At 42.7% G+C, this 23,033-nt stretch overlaps 2 protein-coding genes across 3 annotated transcripts; one reads left to right on the top strand and one right to left on the bottom strand.

Annotated features, from left to right (window-relative positions):
- Positions 1-608: 608 nt before the first annotated feature.
- Positions 609-4,986, bottom strand: cenpl (centromere protein L). The gene is made up of 5 exons (XM_035424046.1): positions 4,890-4,986; positions 4,279-4,453; positions 3,701-3,952; positions 2,473-3,024; positions 609-1,189 (listed from the first exon to the last, which is right to left on the bottom strand). Exons 1-5 carry the CDS (start codon positions 4,904-4,906, stop codon positions 1,115-1,117), a joined length of 1,071 nt encoding a protein of 356 aa, XP_035279937.1. The 5' UTR covers positions 4,907-4,986; the 3' UTR covers positions 609-1,114.
- Positions 4,987-5,038: 52 nt separating this feature from the next.
- Positions 5,039-13,676, top strand: dars2 (aspartyl-tRNA synthetase 2, mitochondrial). Of its 2 annotated transcripts, XM_035424041.1 has the most exons (18): positions 5,039-5,743; positions 6,073-6,172; positions 6,496-6,562; positions 6,786-6,887; positions 7,232-7,327; positions 7,598-7,721; positions 7,809-7,855; positions 8,031-8,137; positions 8,312-8,381; positions 8,572-8,751; positions 9,007-9,114; positions 9,237-9,299; positions 10,198-10,350; positions 10,619-10,837; positions 11,474-11,584; positions 12,226-12,301; positions 12,772-12,979; positions 13,103-13,676. In XM_035424041.1, exons 1-17 carry the CDS (start codon positions 5,572-5,574, stop codon positions 12,957-12,959), a joined length of 1,983 nt encoding a protein of 660 aa, XP_035279932.1. In that variant the 5' UTR covers positions 5,039-5,571; the 3' UTR covers positions 12,960-12,979; positions 13,103-13,676. The 2 variants fall into 2 exon arrangements, with proteins under 2 accessions (XP_035279932.1, XP_035279931.1); XM_035424040.1 differs by having other exon boundaries at positions 12,772-13,676.
- The last annotated feature ends 9,357 nt before the right edge of the window (positions 13,677-23,033 follow it).

Here is a 23,033-nt window from a genome sequence, read left to right as displayed (position 1 = left end):
GAATAAATGGATTGCATTAAGTGTCTCAGGTCCATCTACTATTGATGTAATACAGAAGTTACTATTGAAGGTGTGACCTGTGTGATTATGGATGTGTGTATAATGTATAAATGCAAAGAACCATTTGGCAATTGTTTGAAATGGAATTGCATGTTTCCCTCAACCACAAATGCACACAAACAAAATCACAAGACAGGTTTCTGATTTATTTAATATAAATACACAAATATAGGTCAGGTGTCTCAAGAATTATAGAGAACATTGCCATTTTGGATTTAATACAAAACTGCCAAATATTTGCATTAGTCTGATGTACTAGAACCAAGCTGGGAATGATAGATCTCTAGGAATAGGGTTGGGCTGTGTTGAGTTACATAAGGGCTGTCTAATATTATCCAAAAAGCGCTGGTGTGCGTGCAGCACTGACACCCGATTCAACTAATTAACTAATCATGGTATAAAATGAATAACTTGACAAGTAGAATCAGGTGTCTTTGTGCTAGGCTAGAACAAAAACCTGCACCCACACCAACCCTGATGCAACTCAACACTCCCCAAAAGCCCAACCCTTTTCCTTGAGATCTATCATCCTGTAGGTTTTCATTCCAACTCCACCAAAGCGCACCATTTAACAGCTAGATATTTTGATGGGCTGCTAATTAGAACCAGATGTGCCAAATTAGGGTTGAAATGAAAACCTACAGGACGGTAGATCTCCAGGAACAGGGCTGAGCAACCCTGTCCTAGAGGAAGTAGAATGGGCTAAAACCCTTGGTCTAGTCATCGGTGATTTAAGTTTAGATTGGTTCCTGAACTGCGGGAACCAAGAACTCCTGGGATAGGCTGCAGTATGAGAGTTCTCATTAATAGATGTTAATGTTGGTGTAATACACGCATACATGCAGACACATACAAAGGAAAGGTTCTAACCAACGTTAACTTTAATAACTAACTGCAGCATGTAGCCTTCTTTCCCAGTTACCATATGTAGTATATCACAGTTAAAAGCAGGACCCCTATTGCGTAGCTTAATTAGTATGTTGACATTAAAAGTTATGAAGAAATTTTGTACATATAAAATGCTATTTACAAACGCTGGGAAGACTTCCTAGGGTCAGATGGGCATTTTCAGAAGCGCACATTCAGTCAGCAGGGCAAGGACCGAGGTCATCATGTCACTGCTTGCAATCTGAAAGAGGGATAAAAGAATAAACATCACCGCTTTGCACACTTCTGCCTTATGTATTCAGCACATCAGAATACTTTATCACAGTCTACTGAGACATTTTCCCTTTAAAGGCATAATATGCAAGATTTTTTAGCCTTGCTGTGGTCCGGTGTTTACAATCAAGGAAGTTTTCTCCTCCGTCTTCAACCCCGCCCACTCACCCAGAATACCCCATCTAACGTAGGAAGCTGGATAGCTAGAGTGAACATTTGTACAGTGAAACGAGCGACCGTGAACAACAGTAAGAAGCAGATTAGATTGTAGCTTAATGCCATTATACTGAACGGATAGCTTAATTCATTCTGTTATGTTGCAAGCAATAGTGGTTTTATCGTTGGGACTTATTTTGAAAATGTCAGACCCTCACGAAAGACGCTGTCGCTGGCGTCACACTGTAGATATCGTTTCTTACAGGTCCAACAGAAAACAAGCTAACTCAGTGTCACTTTTCATCCCCTTCATGAACTTCAGCTGAGGAAAAGCAATTCCAAGGTTAGCCTAACTGGTTTTTGAACAAGCCATATCACTGTGCCTTTTTTCCTTGCTGTATCTGGGCTTTTTCTGAAATCTGATCCCAAACCACAGACTTTGTACTAGCCACATCCACCCCTTGCCTCAGAAAAGAGCACCTCACCCAGAAATGTCCTGAACACATTTTAGAAAAACAAATGCAGGGAAAGGTGCATGAATTTAGTGAAAATGCATAATGCCAGACTGCTAAAGCATATCTGTGATGCACTGGCATTGTTATTTTATAATATTTTTAAGGTAAAAATCAAGCATAGTATGACTTTAATCTTCTAGCAAGGCTCTTCTAAAGGCTGCATTATTTTTCACTGTGAAATAAATAATGGCTCTTTGCTATCAGCAACACTTATATGCTTGCCTTCAAGTCTTGGGAATTATCTGCTCTTCCTCTCTCATGTCTTTGTCTCATATGATTTCCATGTTGTGAACATCACTAACCCATCACGTAGTTACATTGTTGTTTCGGGCCACCTGGGCTCCTGGGAGACTTCCTAGAGGACACCAGATGTATATCTAAGCTCCATCTCGAAGAAAGGAACCACTGTGTTCCTGTTGGGTGATTTCAGCTTTCACCTGTATTGCCCTCAGGTATCTGGCTTCCTACCCCACTTCCACTCTCCATGTCACAAGGCAGGCAATTGACTAGACCAGGACTTCTTAAGAGTCTGCCACAGTATTACATTTTTACTTTTAAAAGGATTAAAGCGTGAACGTACCCTGATTTTTCCGTCCTTGTGAGCAGAGCCCAGAGATGTGGCCACCTTAGTTAAGGTCCCAGCTGACAGGTAGATTCTGAAATGGCGAAAAAAATGGGATTCCAGCCCTCGGATGAAACAGTTGACCTCCTCAATGTCCACTGTGTCCCTCAGGCCACTCTCTTGCCGAATGCTGTCCCAGAGTTCCCAGGCGTCCTGTGGGTGAACGGTGTAAGAGACATCCAGAGGGGGTTGAGCTGGGACCGTCCATGCTAACTTCAGGTAGCGGATGTTGGTGTCAGAGTGGCACCCAGTCCATAGGGCAGCTAGCCACTCGAGGTTAGTGGCATTGATGCCCAAAGGGCCAAAGTAACAGTCAAATGTCCTCTCAAACCAGGACATGACCAAGGTGGTGAGGGACTCTGCCCCACTGGTGCCAAACAGAGGCAGGCAGGTGAAGTCGGGGGGCAGGGCCTTTAGGTACTCCACATCACCACTGACACAGCTCAGCCACCCGCTCCACACCACCTTGGCAGTTTCCCCCTCGGCAGGAAAAGCAGATTTTGACTGGATCTAACAGTAAATGACACATGCAGAAAAGGACTGTCAGTTTTCAAGAAACCATCACACTGCACTGTAGCATTAGATTAACTGAGGAAACCATCATACATCACTGTAGCATTAGAGCAGTGGTAGCCAACACTGTTCCCGGAGATCTACCATCCTGCAGGTTTTTTATTTCAACCCTAATTTGGCACACCTGACTCTACTAATTAGCAGCTGAACAAGATCTTTAGCTGTCAAATACGGGGGGTGCTTTGTTAGGGGTGGAGTGAAAACCTACAGGGCGGTAGATCACCAGGAACAGGGTTGGTTACCACTGCATTAGAATATTTGACAAAAATATAATTTGCATTGTGGTTTTAGAACAGTTCAAGAAAATATAATGGTACGGTCCAGTTGGCTGGTCAAAATCAAACCAAGATGGACTGATCCAAGTGCAATTTTTCTTTTTGATCGCTTCAGTACGTTTTTTAAATTATTTTTTTACAGTAATCAAAGCATATGTGCTTGTTCGATATAGAGAATATTCTTCGAATTCTCATCAGTGTGCCGAATGTGGCAGTCAGGTCATCTTATACAATCTTTTATTTCATGTTATTCAGCAGGTGGGCTGAATGACATGAGCAGTTTTTAAATAGGACGATATGAAAATGAATGATCATTACAGAATTTGGACTGCTTCTACCTGTATTAAAACCGTCTCGGCATCATCTTCAGTCTCTGCCAGTCCAAGGGCTGCGGTGAAGACCACTTTGAAGCCAAGCTCTTGACCAACTTCCACAGCAACTCCCTGCTGCTTTTCAGCCACTAAGAACGATGCTAGTTGTTTTGAGTAAGACTGAAGCTGAGTATGTCTAAACTGATATAAAGGTGTAACGTAGGAAAGCTTCCATTCTTTCTTCACAATGAGAGCGACGTGTTCTGGGTCAACTTGTTCCTGCAAAGCAAACCAGGAAGATCATGTAATGATTATCACTAGCTAAGACAATAAAAAACATGAATACTGCCAAATAAAATACGTATGGCACCGACTGGCTACCTGTTATTTCCCTATTACCAGTAACCAAAATAGTACCACAGCTGCTTTGAAACCGTTATTTTAGCAACCTTTATTAAGCATTTTATATGTAGCACCCGGGTGTAATTAAGTGCTAATACAAAGTTACATTTCAAAAATGGCCAGCTCAACAGTGGGTATCAGAGTTTGGTATATTCAGCAAGCAACATAGTTTATTTGTTCGGGACGTAAAACGTTGTACTTACTGTAAGGTTGCGTGGTTTGGGAATCCCTCTGCTTGTTGGTATTCGTACAGCAGTAAGTTGACCTGGTGTACACCCGAAATGAGATGTCAATTCAACACCAAGACTTCGGCGTGAAAACCCATAACTTTTGGTCCTTCTGTGTGGCGCGGTCTCATTTCTAGGGGTCGTGATCGCGCTAAAACAAGAAATTGACATAATTCTGTTAGATGATACCTTCAAGATGAAGTCGCAAGATAAAAGCAAGCTAACCTGCTAACATTTGTACGAATATAAATCTAGATAAATACAGCCATATTACTAGCTAAAATAAACTAGAAAGAAGGTTTCAAAGTTAAGATTAGCGGTTAGAGAGTAACACCTTAAATGACTAGTCTAATTAAGATAACGTTAGTTTGCTAGGTTCATCTTGATATAGTCTAGTAGCAATTCGCTATCTGTAAATGTCATCAAGCAGCAAACTCGTTTGTGATTAGCAGCGTTAGCTAGTAAATCGACGTTTATGCATGCTTTTTTCCCCACAGTTCGCGTTGATACCAAGCTATCAATTAATTAACGTTATCTTGCTAGCGTATTTCTAGACATCAAGTTTAAAAAGGCACTCCTGTTGTTACCTTACTCGCGCCTCCATGGCTCACAAAAAACAGCACAAGTAAAACCGGAAACAAATTTGAACGACGCGCGTTCCCATCAGGCATTGGGAAACAAGCAGGCCACACCAACTAAGTACCGAGTGAATTATCTCGATTATCGTACAGCCGACGTTGATAATGTACTAATTTCAACAGTCGTGATTTCAACGGCTATGCCCACTCTTACAGCTAACAACACATAGATACATGTATACTTAACGTTAATTTATAGCATATAATATATATTTTTAGTCTAAAGAATCTATGTTGTGACATCCAATTGATTCTTTCTAGGTTTGACATATATAGTCTAGGTAGATTTGGTCAGGTTGTCCGTGTCTCCAGGAAGGACCTCTACACATGTTCTTGAAAATGCATGCAATTTATAGTTAGTTTATAAAGCTATTGTGGAATGTATTTTATTGCCAGCTTGCGCATTAACATTTTCATTAAGAAAATTTACACGTTGCTTAGGTGTCGTTGCGTTGTAATTAAATTACCTTCTCACTGAGTATTTCTGTTTCAGTTCGCCATATCAATAAGTACTTAGCAGCTGACGCCAGTGTTGTATGTTTTCCCCCTGGATATAGCAAAACAAACTACAATGGCAGCTTGGTAACTTAAGTTATTGGTCAAATATACTTCACAGCATCTTGGGAGAACCATGTCCTCGAAATTCGGAATGCGGTTTGTAAACGCTGCCAGGTTGTCGCTGCCTCTAAGGTTGTATTCAAAAGGGATGCATGTTCGTGTCACCAAAAATCCGGTATCTTTTGCAAAACATAGAAGCATTCCCTGGATTTTCACTCGCTACAGATTTTACAGCACTTGCACAGGTATCAATTCAGCTAGAAACATGTATTTAATGAACTTGCCTATGAAACACGTTGGAAAGCTTTGGTAACACTAACAAGTATAGTGAGCTAAATCTAATCTTTAGTTCAGGATACCTTGATTTTAGAAGAGGAACAAGACTAACGTCAATTATCCAACGTTCCACGTATACAATGTCAGACGAGTGGACCTAGTTGCTGATGACAGGCCGCAGTTTTACCATAGACACGACAGAACCCGTGTTTTCATGCATGTATGAGAAAGGAACGTACGGAGCAACCTGCTCTACTCAACTTGATGAACCCTCAGTGTTTTCTGCCCTTTTTAACAGGACAGAGCAGTTTCTCGCCCAGGACTCACGCCTGTGCGGAACTCCGCCCCAAACACGTTGGCGAGGAGGTGACCCTATGTGGGTGGATCCAGTACCGTAGGTAAAGATGGACGCACAGAGAGCTTTCGTCTGCTATAACTTGTTATAACATAACATACCATAATGACGAGAACAGGCCATTCAGCCCAACAATGCTCGACATTTTCCTAACTAAATTGTACCTAGTGTTTTTATTACCTATTGACTAAATAGTACCTGACACCATAGGTCTGCAGTTTCTGTGTACAGCAGAAGTTACAGCTGCTGCCTAGAAAACTAACCAGGGAAAGGAGACAAGTCCTGCCAAAGTTCATCTGACCTGTTCTGGAAGACTGTGTGACAAGTCTGGGAAATCCATTTGTTTCTTTGTACTTCTTCACTTAGACATGACTTGTTTGTCATCCTGAGAGACTTCAGTGGTCTGATACAGCTCCTTATCCCACAAGATGAGGTATTGTAAATAATCTTGTTTCCCCCAAATGTACATGTATGATTTTTACTTTAATTGTTAATTATTTAAACTTACTATGTTAAAATAGTTATTTACTGCTATTTTTGTTACTGATTTGACTAGTTCTAAACCTCAGTAAATGGCAGCAATAAAATGTGTTGTAATTGTTGGACAAATGCCCTATTCTTATCAGTAAAATATTATGTTATGTGTTTTTCTGTAGTCTTTAGTGCATTTGAAGAACACTCTCTGTGGTCTACCACTTGAGTCTGTCATCAAGGTAACCGGAAAGGTCATCCATCGTCCACCAGGGCAGGAGAACAAGGTCAGTCTGAATCTGCCAGTCTGAATATGTCAGTCAGCATTGTTACAATGGACTGACTGCCTTGTTTGGGCAGTCAGTCTATTGCAATAGTTTATATTGAGAATTATTTTCAATTAAAAAATTATCTTATCTCTAAATATGAATGTACAAATATGAGAATTTTCCAAATATTTTAATATTGGTCTGAAAATGGAGAAGGGCTGCTTTTCACTTCTGAATACTGGCTCATCTTTCAGTCTGATTATTTAGTGAAAGTAAATTGAATACTTGCTTTTTTCCCAATTTCTTATGATTTGTTGACTTTCTTCATCTGTTCTGCTTTCTGGTGTGATACTGCTACTCAGGAGATGCCCACTGGAGCAATTGAAGTCTGTGTTGGGAGTCTCAAGGTCTTAAATGTCTGCAAAAAGTTGCCCTTTGAAATCAAAGACTTTGTAAAAGTGAGTCATGAATATTCTCTGTACTTAAAGGAATGTTACGCTATGCAGATGTGACATGCACTGAAAGGATTCAGTAACTACATCGTACTGCGAGTGTGCAAATGTAAAAAGCTGCAACAATGGTCCAATGGTACCTTTTCAGTAAATGCCTTCACCCAAATGTTAAAGTGTTAGGTTGTCTGCTTGCTAACTTGTTAATGATTTTGCATTGGATATTTCAGCATTGTACTCCGCATCGCGTTCACACAGGTCTTAATTTGTATTTTGCAGAAGTCTGAGTCCCTGCGTATGCAGTACCGCTACCTGGACCTCCGTTCTGCTCAAATGCAGTCCAACCTTAGGCTGAGGTCTCAGCTTGTGATGAAAATGAGAGAGTTTCTGTGCAATATACACGGTATGTACATAGTATATTGTAAAACACTTTGAATGCCATTTTGTCACGTCTAGTTAATATTTTCTTTTTTTTATCTTCGTATTGTAGGGTTCGTTGATGTTGAAACCCCCACCTTATTTAAGCGGACCCCTGGAGTAAGTGTCAACGCATTTCAGTGTGTGCTCTGAAGCCACTGCATTGACAGGTGTAGTGGGTACAATTACTCACTGCTGGTTGTTTCTGCCTTTACTATTTGGAGTTTTTGTGGTCATTTCCTATTTTTTTAAAGAGTTTTGAGGAGTGATGTCTATACTGAAATTATGTTTTTAGGGTGCAAAGGAGTTTTTGGTGCCCTCTCGGGATCCTGGTCGATTTTACTCACTCCCGCAGAGTCCACAGCAGTTTAAACAACTGCTAATGGTGGCTGGCCTCGACAGGTAAACACGTCAGCTGTCATCAACTAGCAGATATTTTTTCTGATTAAAATAAAATTAATTTGTTCTGCTCTGTTGGTACATTTTATATTTTCTGCTTATTTTGAAATTTTTTCTTTTTTATTTTTAGAAAATCTTTCAAGGCTTATTTCTGCTCACTTGTCTATTCTGTGTCAGGTATTTCCAGGTGGCTCGCTGCTACAGAGATGAGGGTTCCAAGCCTGACAGACAGCCTGAATTCACACAGGTGATTCACTCATTCACTCAGTGTAATTCAAACAATGTGACTCTTTGGTTATTGCAATGATTCTGTAATGTGGTAGCTGCTGGGTTCTACTTGTCAAGTTTTGCAGCCAGTCAGACTGAGCCACCTGCACAGCTGCAGTGGTGCTGCAGGCGAGTGAGCCCCTGTTACGGTCGGCCTGGCTCTTTCGCAGGTGGACATAGAAATGTCCTTTGTGGATCAGACGGGGATCCAGACTCTGGTAGAGGGTCTAATTCAGCACTGCTGGCCGGAGGCGATGAGCCCTGTCTCCGTGCCCTTCCCCTCCCTCACCTACGCTGATGCGATGAGGGAGTACGGGGTGGATAAACCTGACACCCGATTCGGAATGAAGGTACGTTATGGTCATTATTACAATGGCCCTAATATCCTTGTTGTTTTCGTCCAGTGACTCTCTCTGGACAAGACCAGCTTCTTTCAAAACTTGAACTTGAACTAAGGCCTCTTGTAAAACTTTGCTCCCTTAAGTGTGGTACTGTGCATACCGTTGATGGGTAGATAGCGCCATGCCCTCTTACAGATATCCAGTCTTTGCTTTTTGGAAGCGTTGGCCTTTGTGACAGGTTGTTAACGTTTCCTGTGAATGCAGCTTGTGGATGTGAGTGAGACATTCCGTGGCACAGAGGTGGGGTTCCTGAGGGAAGCTGTCAATCACCCTGAGGGGTGTGTCCAGGCAATCTGTGTGCCTGGTGGGGCGGTAAGTACATGAAATATCAGGTGTGGGGTGACCCTCACAATTAGAGCAGCCAGTCAGCAAGAGATGTGTGTATGCATGAAATGAGTGTTCAGAAGTTCACAGTTTTTCTTCTTTGTTGTCAGACACATTTGAAGAACAAGGATTTGGAATCCATTAAACAAACAGCCCAGGCCCAGTTCGACCAGGCAAGTGTTCTTCCGACACATGTTAAAAACAGACACGCAACTTCTAAACGCATTGTTACAGTTCAAAAATGCACCTCCAATGAGACTGCTGGGCGGGACTTCCTCTTAGGGTACTGCCCTAGTGCATGGATGAGCCTTACGGTCTGGTGTCAAATCTGGACCATGACAGTGCCAGCTGTGCCTGGCTGTGCTACAGCATCAACCAAGAAAGGGAGCATTCCAGTCGGCATTGTGATGGTGTCCAATCACAAACCAGCAAAACACACTGGTTGATCGGACTTCCAAAAAACTGTGTGTTGAGCTGCGTATGAAGCATCCTCTTCCCACTCATGTCTGCACCGGCCTTGCACACTAGAGTTGCACACTACTGTCTGATTAAAAAGTGGCTGCTGACATCACATGCTTCGGAGGATAATGCATGCGTGCCTGTGCTCTCCTGAATTGATAACAGAGGTGACACCGATGAAAGAAATGAAAAAAGTGGGAAAAGCACTGAAAAACATATTATTGATCATCCATACTGATAATTGAAAAAAAATACACCTTAATTTACAGATGGCTCTGGAAACTCATGCTTAAGACAGAAAAATAAGGTAACTCGGGGAACTAAAGTAAATGTAAGTGTAGGCAACATCATTAAAAACTAGATAAAGCATTATGGTCTGTTTAATCCAACAGTTCTGTTTCATTATTTATCATGTCAAATTTTTTTTCCTGCTCTACAGTCACCTCACTTGTGTATGTTCACCTCGGATGCCTTATTTTCTCTTGAACTGAACAGTCATATAGTCATACACAAACAAATATGAAGTGGTGTTTACTTGTAACCAGAGGTGCAGATGTCTGCTTTTCCCTATCTAAACAGTGAGTGACTGTGGTGTTCTCTTTTTTAAAACAGGAACTGAGTGTGGTTGTGCTGAAGGCAGACGGCTCATGGAAATCTCCCCTAAGCAAACACTTATCCGACTCGGTGAAGCAGCAGCTGCTTCAGAAAATGGAGGCTGAAGCTGGAGACCTGCTGCTTTTGGCCGCTGGTGCGGCAGAGGGTGTGGTGAGTGAGCTTGCCACACCTTTGCTTTCCTCTACCTCTTGATATGAGCTCCCAGTCATGCTAGAAGTACACCATGTGTTTCTGTGTAATATTTACAGAAGACTGTGGCTGCTGTTGTAACATGTTAGGCCTTGTTTTCAGTAGGCCTCTTGTTTTTAGAATGTTTATCTTCTCCAATGGAAAGTGAAGAAGACCAAAGCTATGGGTGAGGCTGTTTTTACATCCCTGCTGTTGTATATGAAGTTTTGTCTCTCCTCTTCATCTCTAGCGCCCCCTCCTGGGGAAACTGAGGCTGCAGTGCGCCGAGCTGCTGGAGGCCCAGGGAGTAGCCATCAGGGACCCTTCTGCCTTTCACTTCCTGTGGGTGGTGGACTTTCCCCTGTTCCTCCCCAAAGAGGAGGACCCGGGACAGCTGGAGTCTGCTCACCACCCCTTCACCGCACCCCACCCTGAGGATGCAGAGCTCCTGTACTCTCAGCCACACAAGGTCAGAGCGGCCACTCTCACCCGACTGACTGAGCAATGCTACAGTGGCCCAGTGTCGCTGTGGTTCCTCTGTTAATCCTGAGTTAAGTTGGTGTGGAATAAGGGAACTGGGTGGTGTTTCATGAAGCTGGATTACAGAGTTAGCTGGATAACTGCTGAGTAAAACCTGGAACAGCTCTTTTTTTACTTCAGTCCACGTTCCAGATTTGGGAAGGTTCCGGGCTTTTTGCTCAGTTCAGTTATCCAGCTAATCTCAGTAATCCTGCTTGTGAAACAGGGTCCTGAACCTCTTCGTGGTTCCAAGGTTTGTTTGTTGTAATAGTGTGAATGTAAAAATTTGGAGCACTCAAGAAATGACAGTGAAAATTCAAACAGACTATTTTTATTTCTAAATATTACTGAGCGATTACAGTCAACCTGGCTTCAATATGATTAGAGTGCTGTCTGTAAGAAATCACCCACTCAGTATTGATTGTTAAACCCAGCCCAGTTAGTGATTGGTTAACGTGGATGCACATGCTGGTCTTTCTATAGTCTACATCCACCTGCAGAAAGGTTGAGGTGGGGGGGGGGGGGTGCAGGTGTCTGATGTCACGAGACCTCTCATTAGCTTCTGCTTCCTTTGGCATTGTGTCAGGTCCGCAGCCAGCATTATGACTTGGTTCTGAATGGATCTGAGATCGGAGGGGGATCCATCCGCATTCACAGGGCCTCCATGCAGCAGTATGTGCTAGAGAAAGTCCTGAAGGTAACTGCAGCCTACTGACCTTCGCTTCTGGCCTCAAATACTGACCTCAACTACAGACGTCCACTGCTGACTTTGTGATACTGCCCTCAGCGACTGACCTACATCCTGATTGACAAGATATGACCAAACTCCAACACCCGTATGTACAGCCTGTTATCAAACCCTGCAGCCGTACGTACAGGCTGTTATCCTACCCTGCACCCCATTCACAGACCTGTGAACAGACCACCTGGTGTTTCGGCCTCTTAGGGATGGAAGTGATGGTTATAGTTCACTTTTGCCCCCTAGTGGAGCCTCAAGTTGCCTACAGCAGTCAGAAAATCAGTGACTCTCCAATCTGCAATTCTCCAACACTGAAAACCTACCTGTTTAATATGTGTCTTCCATCAACCCAGACTCACATCTCTTAGCTGATTTGATCTGCTGATCTTCAGCCAGTTTTTAAGTACTTTAAGTGCAAATACTGGTGTAGGTCTTTGACTCTGGACTTTTCCACACATTAATGTACTTTTCAGTATTTGTATTGGTATCAGTATGTTTGACAATATGCTTGTTACAGCGTTGTTTCATACAGTGCATTTTGTATTTTTTATAGTCAATTTTATAGTCCGCTAAATTAATTTAAACCTCTTCTCTTCCAGGAGGATTCCTCCCTGCTCTCTCACCTGATGGAGGCGCTAGACTCTGGTGCTCCCCCGCACGGAGGGATTGCATTGGGTAAGCTTCTCTGACCAAACGTCGCGTTGCAAACCTCGAAATTCCAACGGAATTCAGGAAACGAACTGGAATTCAGTTCATTAACTGAGAAATCCTCATAGAACGTTATGGGCCTTAATTAGCTGACTTTTAATTCAATTACTGAACTGAAGTGCGATTGATCCCAGCCCTGTTATGTAATTAGTTAGCACTGGTCCAAATCCACCATCTCCCAGGGAAGTTGTTCTTAACTTTACAGTCTGACCGCAGGAGCAAAGTCAGGCAGCTGACCTGTTTATAGCCTCATTGTCTTAGTTTATGATGCAACTGACTGATGAAAGCAGGAAATCTCAGAGTGTAAACTGTTCAAGACTGTACTGAAAACAGTGATAAAATGGAACTGGTCTTGTCCGTTTGATGTGAAGCGTCATAAAAGCTACGCTTTGTATTGAGATTTGCTAGTGACCATTGTTTTGTCGCTGTTTTATCAGGCTTGGACCGCCTGGTGGCCATCATAGTGGGCGCTCCCAGCATTAGGGACGTGATCGCGTTCCCCAAATCCTTCCGGGGTCATGACCTTATGAGCGGCGCCCCAGACTTTGTCTCTGAGGAGGAGCTGAAGCCCTACCACATTAGTGTGAACTGGCCCACAGAGGACCAGGGAGTCGAGGGGAACTAGGCACCCAGACATTATGGACGGTGTGTAATTCTAATCAGTGCCTGAGAATATCCTTTTATGATTAAATGTATAATTTTGATTTAATACAATTTCAGTTAAATCTTTTCATATAGGTTTTACTTATGTGTCATTCATTATTCTAGATGGGGAAACACGGAAAATGATACTGACAGCTGAAACTGACCAATAGCTTTAAACATTGGATGGAATCCCTGTTCATATTGAGCCAATCAGAAAAGGTTAGAAAATGGTATAAATGTTCCAGCACAATGCAGTGGATTACACTGTAGCGGGGAGTAAATGCATCTAGCGTTTGATGAATTACATTATTTTCCACAGCCTGGAAAGTGCTAACACAAGTTAGCACTATTGTTAATAAAGGTGTTGGTTTTATATTACCATGTGGTCCGGGTATTAAAAAAAGGTTGCACAAATATATTTTTACAAGATAGGTCAAAATGTATGGAAGTCCTGCTTTTTGTCTCCAGCAGTGAATAACATATTTATTAATGAATTTAATAGAAATATACAGGCCACACGTGCTGTGTAGCTCTATTCTCTCACTATCCGCCAGGGGGCAGTGTTAACCTATTGTAAATTTGGATTGCGAGATATATTAAATTACTGTCTTTTTCAGGCTTCTGTCAGCGTATTAGTGAGCAAGGCTGCATTTATTTTGGTAATAAAAAAAATTAAGTTAAGATTGTTGATAAGCCATATTTGTTCCAGATTTTAAATTATTATTTCTATTTTTTTATTCTGGATATGCAGGGTTCTGCGTTAGGGTATATTGATAAATTGATGCATCACTATGCAAATGTCTAGATACAACTGCATCAATGTGATGTATGAATCGATTGGTATCACATTGAATCGCTAGCTTTTATTTTGCCAGATTGAGGCACTGAAGTTATACTATTATTTCAATGATCTCTTGAGTGTTAGTGGGATGGGGGGAGGGGGGATCTGTCAAATCTAATAGTCACATCCATGAACTTGAATGGACTACTTGTCTCAAAAGTTGCGCATTATTGTGTAAGAAGGAAGTAGGAATAAATATAAAGTTTTCAGGAAAATTCAATAATTATTTGCTGATGTGCCTTATTAAAAGTATTTAGCTCAATTAACAGCACTGCACAAAGTGACTTGCCCCTTTAAATGCATTCATCTGAATTAGATCCAGGGATTTTTTTCCTGTCAGAGAAGCACCCCGTGTGCAGTGATCATTAAAGAAATGAGCTTTCTTTTGATGAGAGTAGTTTGACAGGGAGCAAATGGCAGCATTTAAAATTCACAATGGAACAGGAGCTCCATGGTGCATTAAAAATATGATTTATCACCAGAGAGCGATCTTTTATTAGCTGCAGTTTGGAAGACAGAAAAACAACAACAAACCAATCAAAGGAGTCCAGGGTGTGTCCTCTCTCTGTCTGGCTGGCAGTTTGTCGGTTTGTAATGAAAACCAGAACTTCGTTAGCTCATTTCAGGCTTCATGGAGGTATTTTAAAATGGTTTTCTCGCAAGGACTTGATATAATCAAACTCTTCTCTAGGCTGCCACTGTAATTGTTCATTTGCCTGTATAAACAAACTAGGCCACTGTTCTTTGTGATAACGGTTATAAATGATGTTCCCATTGAATTCTAATCTTAATCTATGGTCCCATCTTGATTGTTTGAGCTGTGTGTGACATGGTCTTTACATTGTTACCACCTTTCTTTTGAAGCTTAAGGTTTAGCCTCTGTCTCAGCCATTTTGACAATAAGAAAAAATGGTCAGTCTTGACTCTGGTCCTCATGTTGACAAACAGCAACATTCAAAAGCCTAGAAACCTAAAATATTTCTTTGTTCCAAACATTACGGAGCTTGCTGTATGTAAATTAGAACTAGTATGTTAGAGCTTGGAATTCACAGTACCATTATACTTCTCCAGTGAATCTGTTGCCATTAGAGAATGAAGTTCAAAAAAAGCCTGCACCAAATAGAAAGATCTTACAAGGCAAGGACATAAATTCTCTGTATGGCCAACAGATATTTCTGACACTGTGAGAGGTATCCAGTGTTCTTGGAGCTCCTTGTCTCCCTCTCTGAAGTGGATCCATGCCAGACGGATCGTGAGGGATCGCTTATCTCCGTTCAGAGCGCCTCACGCGACAGGCAGGCGGGCTCCCGGGCGACGTCCCCGACCGGGCGCCTCTGGCCGCGGGGGAGCCGCTGTAATCCGGGCTGAGCCCGTCGCTGGGATTACGGGGCGTTTCGCTGGGCTCAGCGCACAGTGCAGCGTGTGGATTAGAGCCGGGGGCGTAGCTTGCCTCCTAATCCGCAGCCCTTACCAGGCCGCGGGCAGCGGAGCAGTAATGGAATAATGTAACGAGTGCTGGCACTGACCTGCTGTCTGGTAATCCACTTTCCTTTCGCTCTGCCATTTGGCACATTAACAGGCTAAAACTGAGGGTTTAGCTTCGGAAGTATTACAAGGTTGGCTGCCATTTATCGCTTGTGTCTGTAACATGAAATTCATTATTTTTAGGAGTGCATCAAAAAGTATACAAGAATGAACCCCAGGCAAAGGGGTAAAGTGATAAGCACACACAAAGAAAATGGGTTTTCTGACTGCTTGGTTTTAGTATGCCCACCTTTGAACTTTTCAGTTCTCTGTGCTCACCCATTGTTCCCTTTAAGCAGAAAGAGCCCAGACTTGATTTGACATGCTACCTGAAATATAAAAGGGCTGTCATCTTATTGACATGTGTGTTTTAGATGGGGAGGTTATGAAAATGTAGAATGTGGTCTCTTGAGTTACTAAATTCGTAACCCTGATTGGAGAGAATATTACATAAACCCAGAGCCCTAGCAAGTGTAATCTATAAACAGACACTAATAGCTTGTATTGCCATTGACCCATTTCCCCAGACCTAGATGCTAACTGATCTCATTAAGCGCTTGACTTGACTCCATTCCTCTGTGGTGGACTCTTGTGCGCCCCCTAGGCTTCAGCAGACAGGCAGCAGGTACTTTAAATGCACTTCACGTCCACCACCCAGGAGCTGTTGACCACAGCTGGTGAGCGGGTCAGGGAGCTTTGTAAAAGTATGCTGGAATGGACATAATGCCCTGAAGGCTGTGGGACTAGATGCTGCCCACACTCCTACTATTAGGGACACGTTGTTATTTTTCTAATATTAAGCAGTTTTTTGTCATGCTTTGACCCTCCATTAAATGCATGACAGCCTATAGACAGTTACTGCTGACAGTCTGTAGCTGTCTCCACCTGTCTGGGTGTGGGAGTGTGTGCATTATAAACTCATGATGTTGTCTATGCATATCTTCAGAATAGCTTCTTCAGTTGTAAATTGCTTGCAGTATTGTTTCCTTGCCAGTTCAACAGCCAAATTCTTATACTTTTATTTAGGGCAAGGCAAAGCTTCTTAAATGTCAATAGAAACAGTTAATTTTGTTTTAATTATCACTGTATCATTGAATACCCTCCCCCTCTCTCATAGACAGACAGACAGACAGACAGACAGACAGACAGACAGACAGATAGATAGATAGATAGATAGATAATTAGTAATATGTAATGTTTACCACTGAAGCTAATCCCATTGCTGAAAACAGCATAATTATGCATGGTTCTGGAGTGTGCCAGTTAATTATCATGGGCTGCTTTTTCATTCCCAGACACAGACCCTCTGCAACTCATTATTCTCTGATAATGATGTTTTTAGATGTACTTCTACTCTGACTGTAAATCTCCTGGAAGCATGCAGATGTTTTTTTTTTTTTTTTTTTTCAAAGATCTTTTTAAATAACATTCGTGATTAGATTTTTAGAGCCATGTTGCGTTAGGAATTTTAGTAAGGCTTCCTGTTTTAAAGTAGTGTGCCCTTTATTGTTGATTCTTAACATTCCTGAATTTGAAGAATTTAGTTTGTCTCATTTGTTTATGGCTTTTTTTCCACTCCAGATTTATAAAGTTGATACACAAAAAAGAAGATGGGAACATGCTGCATCAAAATGTGGGATGCGTGTTAATGCTATGTGAAAGGAAAGCAAAAGTTTAAAAGGGAAAATGAATTCTGAGGCTTAGTGTTGATTCTACACAGATCACAGAATAGAGGTCATAGCTTTACCATCAGCAGACATGCCAGGGGAGCTGGTTTACAGAGCGTTGGCTCACTTATTTCATTATCTGTCTCTGAACATCACGTGCACGGGCCATGGGGTTATGTAAATCTCTGCAAGCTGCCAAACACACAAAGCAGTGCATCGTCGGGCACTTGCAGAAATGACAACCAAGTGAAACGCCAAGTCAACAGTACGAGATGATATTGTACAGCTAATCGAGGCCACCCCACTCCTGAAAAGCACCTAGTTATTTTTTTATGGTGAATAGCCCTCCTGTATTTATGGATCTTCATAAGTTCAGTCATGCTTGCAGGGGGAACTAAACCACCTTGGCCCTGTGAATGTCATGGATTAAATGTGCTGCTGATGGTGAATTATCTCGTAAGCTGAAAATGGTGTATGGTTCATTCCTCTAGTAATTAATTTTGTGTGGCATCTTTGCATGCACACATTTAATGTTTACTCCTTCAGGCTACAGGGGAGAGTGTGGTTTGAGCAATAGCGGCCAGCACAGGCCTTCTGAGGGGTATTTTAGATACAGGTATTAACAGCTTTGTCAATGGATATAGCCAGGAATAATGCTGTTTTGATGGCTTAAAATCCCTGACATATCTTCTGCATATTTCTGTGTGGATGTGTGTATGCCTGTGTGTGTTATGTATATTCGTGTATATGGGGAGATTCCTATTGGTATACGTGATACCTGAGGCTTGGAGGACTAATCTGATTTAACGAAACAGAATCTCTCTTCAGATTAATCTAACATGGAGATCAAAGAACAGTAACGGGAGGAAGATCAGTGAGAAGAGCCCCCCCCCCCTCCTTCTGCTTATCAGATGATGAAACTGGACCCTCAGTGAAAACAGAGGTGCTCAGGGACTCTTTTGTTGGTGGAGTAATCCTTGTAGTAGAACACAAATTCCAGGAGATTAGGCCATTTCTACAGAGACCATGCTTGTTTCATCAGGACATTTATGCTTATGAAGATACAAACACTGCTCTACCAATGGAATTCAACATAGGACCTTCAAAATGACTACATACGAGACTCTATGGTTCAAAAACATAGAATAAATATACAACACATAGTACTTAAGCCCCTGAGTAGTTACCCTGAAGATATAAATACTGCTTGCTTCTGACTCATACATGGAAGACAAAGAACATATAAAGTAAATTATAATTTTAGGGGTTTCGGCAACTATTATGAACGCAGTGTGTGGATTTTATTTCCCTCCATTTGGTGGTCGCCCCTCCACTGAACTAATGGTGCCCAAGGTGACCGCACATGTGGCCTATGCCTAGAACTGGTCAGCGACCTTGGACAAAATGGCATACAGTTCTCCGGCCATTTACGAAATGCATTTATGTCACCCCCATCATTTTTATGTGCTATTCGTATTCCCATGCTTTGGCAAGGGGTTGGGTTGTGAGTGTCAATCACCTTTAAGAGTTGTCAATCGTCTTTAAGAGCATGTAGACCACTGGAGGCAGTGATAGCTACATGACTTGTACAACATTGTGAATGGAATATATTGGGCTACATTAATAAAGCTGCTGCATTGGCAGATAGTGGACAGCAGGGCCTTGGAGCAGAAACCGTATATTAATACTCCATCCCTATGTGACTTTAATCCTTCACTGTTGAAAACAGAATCATTTTTCCTGTGTGTGTGTGTGTGTGTGCGCGTGAACTTGTACTACTATTTTTGTCAGAACCATGTGTGTGTGTAGGTTTGTGTGTGTGTACATGTGTGCGTCTGTGTGTGTATGTGTGTGTGTATAGGTGCGTGTGTCTGTGTGTGCGTGTGTGTGTACATGCGTGTGTGTGCATGTGTATGTGTGCATGTGTGTGTGTGTCTGTGTCTGTATGTGCGTGTGTGTGTGTGTGTATAGGTGCGTGTGTCTGTGTGTGTCTGTATGTGCGTGTGTGTGTCTGTGTATAGGTGCGTGTGTCTGCGTGTGCGTGTGTGTGTCTGTATAGGTGTATGTGTCTGTATGTGCGTGTGTGTGTGTGTATAGGTGCGTGTGTCTGTATGTGCGTGTGTGTGTCTGTGTATAGGTGTGTGTGTCTGTATGTGCGTGTGCGTGTGTATAGGTGCGTGTGTTTGTATGTGTGTGTGTGTGTGTGTGTGTTCGTGTGTGTCTGTCTAGTTCCCCACGGTCGGATGGGGATTTGCAGGGGCAACGTCAGCGCTCAGTGGGAGGGCGGTGTGCTCTTTCACGCTCCGATTGTTCCAGACAGGCATCACACTTCCTCTCCAGGAGAGCAGTGGCGCACGAGGGCCCGCTGGGCCGCCGCTCAGGGGCGCGCCGAAGGGTCCGGGGCTCCCCGGGAGGACGGACGTGCGAAAGGCCGCCCTCGCATCCCCCGTTTCCGGCCCCCATTCCGTCCGCTCCGGCCTCCTGCATGTGCCTGGAGGAGCACGTGGTCTGGGCGGCGGCACGTGGACGCTCGTCGAGCGCGGGAGCTCGCTTCGGGCCTGAGGCAGGATTTCAGTTCTTTTGCGTCACTTTGCCGACAGGAAGTGTCCCCTGCCTGGGGCGCTGGGCTGCAGATAACTCCTCAGAATCCCGCCCTCACACGCTCGTCCGAGGAGCGCTGGAGTAACGTAACGCACGGTTACCGGTGGATGTGTCTGCAGGGTACGGCCACGTTCAGGTCTTACTGTAGGAGCTTCATCTTACTCAGTGCCCTCTATTACCTATAAGTCATTGTGCTTTCACTATCGTTGTGTCATTGGATGTGTGTGTTTTCATCACCCTTTGTAGGAGAGATTTGGGTTGAAAAACTTCTCTTGATCACTTGTTACATGACTCCAGGGCATCGTATTCAATTTCAACTTCTGTACCATTCTGTGCCAATTGAATACTCACATACTGGTCTCTCTCTCTCTCTCTCGCTGAGGAAAATACATATTTCTTCAAGGATTATCAGAAATAGCTCCTGTTAAAACCAGTATACACTGAATTGGCGTTCACTTATTTAAACTCTGAACACATTCACTGTCGCCTTGAACTCAGTTCTGTTTGAGTAGATGTAGAAAATAAACAGTTGAAGGGTACTTTCAGCTAGCACACTGCAACATTTATCCAATAAAGGGCCCCCAGGTCAACTTAACAATTTTCTTTACTGGCTGAAAACGAATTTAGTATATACATTCCACATTCAAGTACTGCTTCTCAAAATAGCCCCGAATGCAGTATGGTCAAGTCAAAAGTAAATGGAAAATACATTTTTAATGTAGGCCTACAGCTCAGAGTGATGCTGTATTCTGTGTACTTCATAAAACAAATATTGAAATGCTTCTCCTATGCAGTTTCAGGCAATGGAAAAACAGCCATTTTACATTTGGTCTACATGTTTATTTAAGAAAGCATATTCCTCCCAGTCCTGCCCATACAACCTGAAATAGATGTGATTATGCGATAAATGGTTAGATCACTACAAATACTGATTTAAAAGGAACACCATGTCTGCATGAACTTGCAACCACCCACAGTAAGCATATTATAACTTCAAATAGCCATAACTCTTTAAATGTGGATGCTTACATTTTTTCAAATGATTTAACCACGCTCATTTTTGTTGAACCACTGTCGTTATCACGTCTCGGGACAAGACAGTGATGCCCTGAAACAAGTGTGACAAGCAATATCCCGTAGAACGATCTACTTCTCAAATAAAAGCCAGGCTTATAAGTACTGCTGTACAGTGCGTACATCCTGACTATGTGCCACAGCTATTTCAAATAAATTGCTGCCTAGATGTAAAATGCTTTGAAAGTGGATAAAAACAAGGCAGACAGGCACTGGCATTTAGAGAGAGGGAAAAATCAATAGTGGTTTCTTTCAGTTCCTTGGTCTACCTGTTATTTAAGGTCAGTGTGTGCATGTTGGAAAATAAACAGTCTCCCTCCCAGTGCTCCGGGGGGTGTCTGGTCTGAACGTGACTGCGTGGCTGCCAGCTCTTCTTTTCCTCTCAGTGCCCAACATTCGCCCATGATCATACATTTAAAAAAATCTCAGCATAAATGTATGATATTCACAATATTCAATGCAATGCATTGCATTTTTAATGCCTGATAAGGTATTATGCAAAATCAAAGATGAATCAAATTGACATACAGTACAGTCGGCATACAGTACAGCTTTGGCTTACAGGCAGTGATAGTGTTCACCAAAATGGACTTTCAAACTGTTCAAATCTCCAGTCAGATCTCCTCCCTGCTGTAGTAAGGGGAACCTCTAAAGGTTTACTTCAGGGGTTCCTCAGCTAAACCACATTTTTCCCTCCTGTCTGTTCGTATAAGCCAGCTGGACCTGTCCCCCACACACCATTTTACCCTCATTCAGCCCAATTTACTCCTCACTTTAATTGGGTTCAGACTGGGCAGAGGGGCATCCATGCTGAAGCTCTCAATAGGAGGTACAGGACTGAAAAAGTCAAAAGTCAATGAAGCCGTTGAATTAATAAGGAGTTTCCAGCTGATAAAGCTTAGTACAAAGAGAATCCAACAAGCATGTGTGTGCTTGTGCATACATGCGTGTGCATGCGCGCGTGTGTGTGTGTGTGTGTTTGTGTGTGTGATCTTACAGTTACCCCGGCTGCTTGGTGCCAGAACTCCCTATATCCCATAATTATAGACACACAGTGGATAATAAAGGCTCTCCTGCCTCTGATTTCTAATCATACAGGGAAGAGAAGGGGTCCTACAATTAGCTTATTCTTTGCATGAATGATATTCTTTTTTTCAGGCTTTAAACGGTCTTAACAGACTTTTACATTAGTGCTTCTTTACCTGAGTTTTTTTTACTTGAAATTTTAATGGTACTCTGTATTCTGTATCTTAGCACTGGAGGACAGCGGGTATGGGAGGGGCAGCTTGGGGAAGCTGGAATAGCAGGTGGCCCTCTCACACGTGGCATGGTCGAAACGCTGGGAGGGAGGGGGGGAGCAGAGAGGGCGGCCCCATTCAGAGCGCAGCGCCACCCCCCACCTGCTGAGCCACCGTCTCCGGTAAAGCGCGTTCATTCAACCCGTCCAGCCCAGGGAAAGCACTTTCCCCACAGGTCACTGCGGTGCTTTGTGCTCATATGGTGACCAAAGCTTTTCTTTGAGCCAAGTCAATTCTCCCTGCAAAATTCCAAATAGGACTGACCTGACTGCCTAACGTTCAGCGGTCTACTAAATTGGTTTGTTTTTTTTAATTTGTTTTTTTTTTATCTTGCGCTATATTTGGAAATTCGAGTTATGTGGAAAAATAAAGTACACCCTCTTTAAGTTCTGTGTTCTTTTACATTTTAGGACATAACTAAATCTAAGCTAACTAAACCTCACCTAGTCCTCACCAGGTCCTTTGTCATTATTTGTTGAAAAACAAGAACAACATGCTCACAAGTCTTCATTGGGCAAATTTGTTTTCTATTTTCTGAATTTTCACATACTGCTGTATCGCTCAAAAAAGAAAAATTTAGTTTAGAAGTTTCAGATCAAAGGATCTGAATCAGAATCAGGGTCCTGAATACAGTGTCACTCCTGGTGGACTGTACCAGGAGTAAACTTTCAGTGGAGTTAGATCTGGATCTATAGATCTAAGAGTTCCGTTGACTGACTTGGTTTCTGATGACTGTTGGTTATCTGCATATATTTGTAAAAAAAATCTCTTTTGCTGGCATGAGAGAGATGAACATAATTTGCATTCCACCTATGGCATGTTAGCTCAAGGTACTTTGTTTTTAACCACACTATCAGCCAGCGGGGGTCGCCAGATAGCGATAAATGAGGACACTTAACCGACTGGACGCTCCCATACCCTGTGTGACACAATCGGCAATTATGCATCGCCCTATGGAGCTACTGGTCAGTCGCCAGTGGCACTGTCCAAATTAGGTCTGAGACAGTTGGACTCATCCATGCACCAGTGTGGTGCCTTGACCAAAAACG

The sequence above is a fragment of the Anguilla anguilla genome, chromosome 6 (genome assembly GCF_013347855.1).
Source record: "Anguilla anguilla isolate fAngAng1 chromosome 6, fAngAng1.pri, whole genome shotgun sequence".
Classification (NCBI taxonomy): Eukaryota; Metazoa; Chordata; class Actinopteri; order Anguilliformes; family Anguillidae; genus Anguilla; species Anguilla anguilla.
The sequence above is the reverse complement of the archived record's forward strand: the minus strand, read 5'-3'. Positions and strand labels throughout refer to the sequence as shown.

Coding starts and splice junctions, on each gene's coding strand:
- cenpl (XM_035424046.1), bottom strand. Junction 3,953..4,278: donor CCAAACCACGCAACCTTACA/GTAAGTACAACG, acceptor TTTGCTTTGCAG/GAACAAGTTGACCCAGAACA. Junction 1,190..2,472: donor ACAAGGACGGAAAAATCAGG/GTACGTTCACGC, acceptor TCCCTCTTTCAG/ATTGCAAGCAGTGACATGAT.
- dars2 (XM_035424041.1), top strand. CDS start 5,572: ATGTCCTCGAAATTCGGAATGCGGTTTGTAAACGCTGCCAGGTTGTCG. Junction 7,856..8,030: donor TATTTAAGCGGACCCCTGGA/GTAAGTGTCAAC, acceptor TTATGTTTTTAG/GGTGCAAAGGAGTTTTTGGT. Junction 12,302..12,771: donor GCACGGAGGGATTGCATTGG/GTAAGCTTCTCT, acceptor CTGTTTTATCAG/GCTTGGACCGCCTGGTGGCC.